This window comes from Tupaia chinensis, unplaced genomic scaffold (assembly GCF_000334495.1).
Source record: "Tupaia chinensis unplaced genomic scaffold, TupChi_1.0 Scaffold139612_1, whole genome shotgun sequence".
Classification (NCBI taxonomy): Eukaryota; Metazoa; Chordata; class Mammalia; order Scandentia; family Tupaiidae; genus Tupaia; species Tupaia belangeri.
The window spans coordinates 1,587,497-1,597,645 of record NW_006199495.1 but is presented as its reverse complement, the minus strand read 5'-3'; the positions used below and the strand labels follow the sequence as shown (position 1 = coordinate 1,597,645).

The window sequence follows — 10,149 nt, the reverse complement described above, 5'->3', positions numbered from 1 at the left end:
CCTACACACTTTTTCTCTCACTCCCCTTTGCCTGCTTGCTTTGACCATACCTCTCCTTCCCAAGCACAAGGCTCTCTGAATCCAAAGGTAGAACTGCAGTTTAATGATGTTTCCTGTCTGCACAGAACTGTGCATTCTGTTTTGATTCTTCTGCTTATTATTCCTTGCAAATCAGCCCCAAACGTAGGTATAATCTCATCAATAACATCTCCATGTAACCCCTTCTTTATTTCCTTCTGCATTAAGTCACGCTCTCTTTCATTTGTAAAACAGCTATTTGTTTCAATGATAAATCACCACTACTCTTTTTTCTCTCTCCTTCCCTTTTAAATTATAACATTTTTTAAATCTCTTAGCTACTTTCGACTTGCTGACTTTTCCTTAATATATTGAGTACTTTGAGGGCAAGGGTATTGGAGTTATTAATAATACATACGTATGTGTTTTAGCTGATTCCTAGAATAGTTTTGAAATTTAAGTGAGATAATACATGGATTGTACTTAATACATACTATAACCATATAACTAACTATCGACCGTTATTGATGTTATGACTTTTAGATAAACTTCCTGTTGTAATTATAATATAAATTTATAAGTTTGATATATTTCTTTCTGATAGAGTCTACATTTGTTCTGAAGTTTCTTTTCAAAAGAAGTATTAATTATAAAGTGTTCACAAATTTAGATGAAATAAAAGTTAAATATATGCACAAATACTTTAAATATGTGTGTGAAATATGTGCTACAGAAAGTTCAATTCTGTCTCATAATTTCCTCAAAATGTTATTATTGGAAAATTTTATTACAGCACCATTATTAAATTAATTTACACTATACAACATGTTCAATCTAAATTCCAATTTAGAAATGATAGAAAATACTAGCTCAGTTATAAAATCCATTTAAAAATATTAACATTTCTCCATGCTTTTACAAAATTATTGTACTAGTTTTTACTGAGGTTTTAATACATTTATCCAAAATATATTACATATAGATCATGTTGTCATAATAGCTGCATGCTAATTTAATTAATCCACAAGTAATTACCTTCATGACTCCACTATTCCATCTGTTTCTATATTGCTGGATCTTACAGGGTTATTTTCTCTTCTGCTTGCTTGCTAATACATCTTATCATGAAATTTCTTTAATAATCTGCCTTTTCTGAAGCAAACGACTCCATTGCTTAAGGTTATAAATATGATAGTAGCCAAAGGACAGCCTGGTGAGAAGAAAAATTTAGGTTATCCAGGTTTGGAGTAATGCCATCCCTTCATTCTCTTTAGATGGCCTGTCGTAGCTGTCGTGAACATATAGGGGTACTACAGGTTTCTATAATGTTGCTAACTAAAGCTTGGGTGACATGGCCATAACGCTGTCCATAAGTACAGAGAATCAGAAGAAACAGACACAGACACATGTCAGTGCGTGCGCCGGCACATCACATCATTGCTCACAGCAGGGGACTTCCAATCCAAGTAACCATGGCATCTTTCACATAGAACATTGTTGCATTTCCGTACATCTTTATTCCATTCAAAATGTTATCAGCATTTCTTGTTATAAGAGTATCATTATTTGAAGAATAATATTAGAGGCAAGTATGTTCATGAGGTTAGAAGAAAATATACTGAAACACAAGTCTGTAGAATTCGAACATTTTAATTTAAATTTGAATCTAGGAGAAAAACAAGGGTTGAAAAGGCAGGTAACTCGTTTAAGTCATTCACTTTTCTGATAAGAATATAATTCATACAGTCAGGTGTCATAAGGTATTTATATTGGGACCAGCATGTAGCATAGTGGTTAAGGTGCTGAACTTCCACATGGTTGACCATGGTTTGAGTCCCAGACCTGATGGCTTGAAAATCATGCCAGACACCATGTGCATGTGTGCCCAAAATCCCAACGAGAGAATGGAGGAATATGGATTGTGGTGAGAGCTTCTCCCCTGGGAGATAATTTCCCACTTTCCTTCTTTCTGTCTCTCTCCATCTCTCTCTGGTGAGTGCACATCCTCTACAAAAACCTAATGTTTATATATATGAATATTATATATATAATTATATGTATTATAAATATTATATTTATAAATCTTTCCCAAATAAATTTAGATGATTAAAATAAATAGGACTTTGAATTATTAGTAATAAGAGAACTAAAGCTATGCGCTTGTGTATTACAGTACTGTTTTCAGAGTACATACACTTGTCAATATAAGGAGGACATTTGATCCCAAGGTTACACAATTTTGGCATGATACTTCTAGATTTATGAAAGTTGCTGCATTTTGGATGGGAAAAATGTGGGTCAGAGTTTATAACAAAAGGCAAATAATAAATGAAAAATCTAAGATAACACAGATATTTTGATTATATGACTATGTTTTTTATATTAAAATGCAGCTTTTGTAGTTATCTCAAATTTGTGCAAAATCAAGAATGTTGTATTGCATATCTAGGTGAACCAAGTCCTCCTTCTATACATGGACAACCAAGCAGTGGGAAGAGCTTTAAACTCAGCATCACCAAACAGGATGATGGAGGGGCCCCTATTTTGGAATATATTGTGAAATACAGAAGTGTAAGTGCTTTGCTTCTTTTTACTTTATGTCACTTTTCTTTCATTGGATTAAGATATTAAGATGTGAATTGAGTTCACAAGATAGAACGCATTTTAAAAAAAAAGAAACAGCAAGAACGTGTCAATTTATTGTCTGCTTTCTTTCAGTAAGTTAAATGTTTAATTGACACATCCTAATTATACATATATATGGAGTAGAGTGTAGCTCTTCAATACATAAATACAATGTATAATGATCAAATTACCATAACCATGATCCATGATCACAATGTAAATTAACACCTTGTGGTAGGAATATTCAAAACATTCTCTTAACTTTTCTGAAATATACAATTAATTATTTTTAGCTATAGCTACCCTAGTGGGCCAAAAACACTGGAATTTATATCTCTTATCTGATTGTAATTTTGTGTTGGTTAATTAACATCTCTCTCCCCCTTCCTTCCCCCTCCCCCGCCACCTACTACTAGCTTGTACTCATCACTGCTCTACTCTACTTCTTATCATAAAATGGTGGTCATCATTTTGGTTTCTACATATGAATAAGAACATACGATTTTTCTCTTGTGCCTGTGTTAGTCCACTTAACCTAGTGTCCTCCACGATTGGTCATGTTGTCTCAAAAGACAGGATCTCATTCCTTTTGATGATTGATTAGTTTTGTGTGTGTGCATGTGTGTGGGGAAGAGAGAGAGAGGGAGAGAGAGAGGAGAGAGGAAAGAGAGAGAGAGTTTTCTTTGTCCATTTATCTGTTGATGGGCAATGATTCTACATCTTGGCTATTATTAATAGTGCTGCATTGAACATTGCGGTGCAGAAATCTCTACTCTATACTGATTTTCTTTCCTTTGGATATAGCCTAGTAGTGGAATTGTTTGATTACATGGCAATTCTATGTTTATGTTTTTGAAGAAACTCCATTCTGCTTTTCAAGATATCTCTTCTAATTTGCATTGATGTCAACAATGTGAAAGAGTCCCCCTTTCTAAATAAACCAGTTGCATTATCATTGCCCCACCACATGGTCTCCAAACACATGAGTTTCGAGGGATAATAAAAATGGTAATTTGATTTCGAATAGTGTACTTTAACAATATTTACCTGTCAATTCATTCTTGGAAATTTAAAATTAATTTCCCCTTCACAGGAAACTCTTTGCCCAGGTCTCACACTGGCCAGGATGAGTGGCCACGTGTGTCTTTTGACTACTCTGTTGTGAGTGCTTCATGCTGTACCCCAAGACAACTCTAAAAGACTCATTTGTCTCTCAGTGAATCTGGCGTTGCTGTGCTACTCAAGTCAGGTCTATTGGCCATTCCTATTTGCATATTTGGGAAAGTCTCTTCAAGGGAGAAAATTTCTCTACGAAGCAAAGGTGTGAGTCAAATTTATGAATTTGACTGGGAGAACAAGCCTTCCACACTATTGTAGTACACAATCTTATCCAGAATAATTTATGATGCAAAACCCAGGTATATAGTAACAATTTGTAAGGGATGACAAGAAAATCCCCCAGTGAACACTAAATGCAATGACTAGTTGTGGCAAAATGTGTAATATATTTTAGGTGTCTATTTTTTATTTAGAACTAGAAGCTATTCTTATCATGGCATTTCTAAAGAGTTGATACTGAAAATAACATATACTATATTCAATTAAAACAATTGTTGATTTAAATTGATGATAACAAATATTTGTTTCCTGTTACATATTTTTATTAGTGGCTTTTATTAACCACACATGTGCATTTTAGGAATGTTGTGCTCTTTTCCACTGTGTTTCTATTTCCAGTCATCCAAAAGTGAACTGTAAAAACCAGTGCAAACTGCTGCCCACAGCATGTATCTTCCTCAAAATAGAAAACAAATTTAGGAAATAATATTACAAACTCACTCAGAAACGTATTAATATCTAATTTGCAGAAAGTGATCTGTATACATTTTACTCATAAGATCAATACAGAGATGATTTATTTGTCGAACTTACTTTTGAATTTCAAATGACAGAAAACGTGACTAAATAATAGTAATCCTAGAAGATTGTGTTTTTTCACATTAAACAAAGTTATGTGTTAGGTAATTGGGGTAGCATCTCAGCAATAGAAGTAGAAATTCTAATTACTTTTGTTTACATTCTTTCTTCTTTAACATATTGCATATTATCTTCACAATAGCTTATTTTGTGAATTATTCTACGAAGGTGACTTTCATATCCAGAATATGAAGAGAGTGAAAAGAATAAAAAATGGCAATATTGTATTCAGCTGAGTTTGTTCTTATTTCTACAATACATTATTTTATTTATTTATTTTTTTTTGAGAGGTTTTTGCTATAGGGCGTGTGCGCTCGCCAGACAGACAGAGAGAGACAGAGAGATAGAAAGCGAGAAATCACCCCCCAGAGGGGATGGCCACCCCGCAATCCCTTCTCCTCCATTCTCCTCTCGGGATCTTGGGCACACACGCACACGCGCCCGGTGTGAGTTTAAGCCATCGGGTCCGGGACTCGAACCGCGGTCGACTACGTGGGAGTCCAGCGACATTGCCATTACGCTAACTACTGGTCCCTACAATACATTATTTTTTAAAAAACCCTGTCAATCAAAATAAAACATACTACTAAGTAAATATATATTTTATTGAGCTCCCCTCAATAAAAAGGGGGTTAACATGAGGATTTGAGTTAGGTAATGAGTGTGGTTTACCGCAAATTGTTAATGTCATTACTTTTATTTTTTAATGGCTGTCTTTAGTCATATGTGCCACAAAGTCACATTACTGGCGTTCTGAGTAATGAAATAGTGGGATATCCGGAGCTCCACTACCCAAGGCACAGCCCTTCCAGTCACTGGCTCCTGTGCAGTATATTGCCAGTAACAGCCCCAGTCACTGCAGAAAAGAACATTTTTCTTTAAATAGCACTACACCGGTTTAGAGCCAGTTTGATTCGCAAAATGTAAAAAAGTGACAATTTAGAAATCCAGTAACATTCTCTCTCTCTCTCTCTTTATATATATAAATATATATATATATATATATTTATATATATAAAGATGTATATGTGAAACACATTTGGATAAAAATAAGTAAATTGTTAAACATATAGAGATTAGTAGAATTGGAGAAACTAAATTTTACCTAATGGTCATTAGTACATTTTATCTTTGTACTTACTTGATATAGAATAGTTGATATGAGAAAATTGATATGGCTCAGTCTTAGATTAATTAAAATTTGAGCAAGAGAAGAACAAATTTTATCTTAAGTAAATTTCTGTCTTCCATGTTATCACCTTTCTTTTTCTCCTCCCAGTATAATTTAATAATGCCTTATTGTTGCTCATCATTTACCTGAAGTCTGCGTTGTCCTGGTGCCTCCCCTAACCCCCACCCAGATCTATCTCATTTCCGGCTTTCATATCCTCCTCTTAATTTCCAGTCTACAACCATGTCTAACTCCAAAGAGTACTAGAGAACCTGATTTTAATATTATAATTGAAATGGTTGGTTGCATTTATTCTAACAGAGCTATAATTAACTGACAATCAATGACTATGTTTCTTGTTTCATAGATGCTAACATATTAACAGGTAATATGAGTTTTGTTTGGTTTAATTTGACAGAGTGTGTGTGTGCTTGCCAGAGTGAGACAGTGAGAGGGAGGGGAAGCAAGGAAGCACTCCTCATGGGGCATGGCCACTCTTCAATGACCCCTTCTCCATTTTTCTTCCTTTTCAGGGATTTTTGGGCATGAGTGCACACAAAATCAGTGTGTTTCTTGAGAAACACATTGCCAGATCTAAGACATGAATGACATAGTTGGTCATGTGGGATCCAGCCTCCTTAACTACCAGGCCATGGGCTTGCCCAGTAACAATATTTTAATAGTAGAGCTTTAGTCATTTATGTTGAGTTATATAAAAGCAGTTCCTCGATATGTTTTGTCTTTTAAGAAATCATTATCCACTCTTGGAGATTATTTTATCTTATATTTAACTGAATATAATGTGATACTTTCTCACATTATTTTATGGAAAATTGAAACTTGGAGAATTTGAATGACTGTGGGGAAGGGGAGCAGGTATTACAATGTAAGACTTATAGGCTAAACCTGGTTTGCAGCATTAGTGGCCAGATATCAATCTGCCTACGGAGACGATAGCAGCTTCTTAACCATTATCTCATCTCCCTCCAACTGCCCAAACCCTCTGCCTACAGATACAGCCATTCTAATATACTTTCTCTTGACTGTACGTATCATATAATAGTAAGCCTTCTACTTCAATCATGATAATACACTACATGTCCCTAACTCTTTTCTTCTCTTTTCACACCTTCCATTTTATCATCATCATGTCCTGAATGTTCCCTTAGAGATAAGGGTAGGGTTATGATTGAATAAAGAGTTGTAGAAGTGTTGTCAAATAATAACTGATCTCAGAAAGGAATAGTTTTTCTCAACATTGTCTGTATCCATTTTTAGAAATATGCATTTTAAGAACATTTAGAAACTAAAGTTTTATACTGGCATTTGGCTTGGTATTCTACACTTGTATTAAAATAATTGCCGTTTCAAAAAGTTCTTGATCATCTGTTCTCCTTGTGTGATTCCAAATCAGTTCATCTATTAGTTTTTCAAACTGAATAAATTCCATACTGGAATAAGTGCAACTGAATACCTTGAAACATGACTTAGATATATGCAATGTTTGTGTGTGTGTGTGTATATGTGTGTGCATTTAAAGTTTTTGCAGTAGAGTGTGTGCACTTACAACACAGACAATGAGAGGGAAAGTGAGAATCCCCTCACACAGCCCAGGGAGGATGGCCATATTGCAAATCCTACTTCTCCATTCACCTCCTAGTATTTTGGGCACGCATTCACATGTGCCTGATGTGTTTCAAGCTGCTAGGTCTGAGACTCAAGCCACAGTCATCCAGCACCTTAGTCAGCATGCCACCTGCTCACCCCAGCAATGCATTTTTAAGTTATATAAATTCTATGAAAAAAGCAGATGGGAGAACCTTCAAAATAAGGAACACCCCTAAGATTTTCATTTAATTTTTTCTTTGGCTCCATCTTTCAACGGTACAGTACAAAGAACTATGCATTTTACATTCTGCAAACAATGTAACTGAGACAATATATTCATTATATGACTGTTGGTATTTGCAGAATGTGAAGCTAAACATTTAATTTGGATTTCAGTGGTGAAGGTCAACACTACCTGTATCTTAATATAGAAAATGTATAAATTCTGGTAGATCTTGACCAAGAAGCACAAGTCATTCTATGCTGTCATAACTGAGTACATGGCATTGTTCATGCACCCATTTAGAAGACAGAATTTATTAGAAGAAGAAAACTGGAGTAATAAAAGCAAATTTAGATGTCTCTACGGGCCCTTCATGAAAATTAACATCTTTTACACAAAGTCATAGGCCACATATTTGGAGAATGAAGACAAGCATATTAATCTCATAGAATGTTTGGAAAAATGCAAGGAGTTATTTTAAGTACAGAATATTTTACATCCACTTTGTACTTGTAGTGTCAGTATAACTCCATATAACTTAATAAATAGTTTTTTACATGCTTCCATGAGTTTTTCACTATTTTCCCTATAATTTGATGATAGCCGTGGGATCATAACTATCACTTACTGTTGGCACATTAAATAAGTTTCCTGAGCTAAGAAGGGCTAAAGAAAATTGGTAGCTTAAAATCAATTGTTAGGAAGGTACTTCAGGGACTAACAACAGTGCTTACAACATACGCTTCTAAGTCTTAATTGACCTTCCTTCAGCTATTTGCAGTCCAAGAGGTTGTATAATATCTCAATGGCCATAGGAAAAAAAATAGCAATTTAAACAGGGCATTAAGATAATAAATAAGTAAAATTGAGCTTTGGTTGTTGAGAGAACTTATTTTCTAGTTAATAATGTTTAAGTATGTACATTAAGTTTATTTAAAACCATTAGCTTAAGTTTTGAAATTCTTTAAAAATGAATATTTATGAACATCAGAAAATACAAAGGAGCTTTCTGATGATTTTTCCTTGCCATGAGCGAAGAGGATAATTTTTATTTACTTTGTATGGGTAGTTTAAAATAGAGCATTTGTTTTGGGAATGAACCAATGCAGCAATGAGTCAATGAATAGATAAATTAACCTAGATCGTGCAATTACAAACAGACCTATAAATAGATTACACATATGAGAAATAACGAACATGATGAAAAAGAAAACCTTGCATTGTGCAAATGATTATGGATGTAAGAACGCAGAAGGTGATGAATTGGCAAGTTGTTTTATTATTTTTCCATAAGAAGTATGTGCGTGATGGGAGGCTAGGAACAGATAATATAAAGCTCAGTTTACAACATCTTCCCAACCGTCAGGACATGAGACAAATTACATTTCTAATCAGTATAATAATAAAAAATAAATTAGAGTTTTCTAAAAATGAATTAACTCCCCCTTTTTTTAATTGCCAAGGGTATGTGTGCTTGCCAGAGAGAGACAGAGAGACAACAGAAGAAAGCACCCTTTCTTTCATGGGGTTTAGTCACAACATAGTCCCTCTCCTCTATTTCTCTGTCCACATACACATATGCCTGGCATGTTTTTCAAGACATCAGGGCCAGGATTTGAACCATGTCAGTTACATAAGATCTGCTTCCCTTAATGACTGAGAAATGGGTCCACCCTTTTTTTATAACCTTTCTTTCTGAGTATCAGTGGTATATCTATTTTTTTCATTTTCATGCATCTATATGTATATGTGTTTCATATATATACAAACTTATTCAGATTACTAAATCACTTCTGTCATATTCAGAGTAGCTGACTGAGTTGTAGAGAGTTCTCTCCTGCCATACAATTAACCAATAACAGAACCATGCTACCGGGAAATCCAGTAACCAGGAACTGACTTCTATACCTACAAAATCTTAAATCACTGTCAAAAGAGCCTAAAATCTGTTAGTAGCACGTGCTCACGTCTTCTCTTGTCCTTATATTATATCACATTATATTTATTCAGGCTCAATTGAAGATATTCATTCCATGAAACCTCAAAAAGAAAGTAAGTGGATTAGTCATTATGAATGGAGGCATCAAGGACCTCTCTACAAATAAGAAAATCATGACCCCTTCTATGTTTTCTCCAATCTCCTCCCTGTGGGGATGGGAGTAAATATTTCTCTATCTGCAGATGTGAGAAGCACTTTTAAGAATTACACTTAATTGCCATATGGCTTGCAGTCTATTTTTTTAATAAAAAAAATGCTTAAGAAAAGCTATGCCAAAGAAAAATGACCATTTTTTCCAGTATTTTCCCTTCAACATTTAATTGGCTTATTAATAATAGTCCTATTCAGCAAATCATCTCATTAGATTACCTAGGGGAACGTTTTGCAACTAGATTATCTTAAATCGGTCCCTAGTCATTTAAATTCTGTAAATTAGGCACTCTGCAAATGCGTAATTGAGATTTTGATGCCTAGGGGAGTAGTTGGTAACACCCACTTTTAATTTTTTTCCTATTCCCTAGGAATAGC

General features: G+C 34.5%; 1 protein-coding gene across 1 annotated transcript in view; it reads left to right on the top strand.

Moving 5' to 3' along the window:
• Positions 1-10,149, top strand: part of NCAM2 (neural cell adhesion molecule 2) — a 602,380-nt gene that overhangs the window by 537,665 nt on the left and 54,566 nt on the right. The window contains exon 15 of the mRNA XM_006162056.3: positions 2,468-2,589. Within this exon, the coding sequence (XP_006162118.1) occupies positions 2,468-2,589 (122 nt within the window). The remainder of the gene's footprint in view (positions 1-2,467; positions 2,590-10,149) is intronic.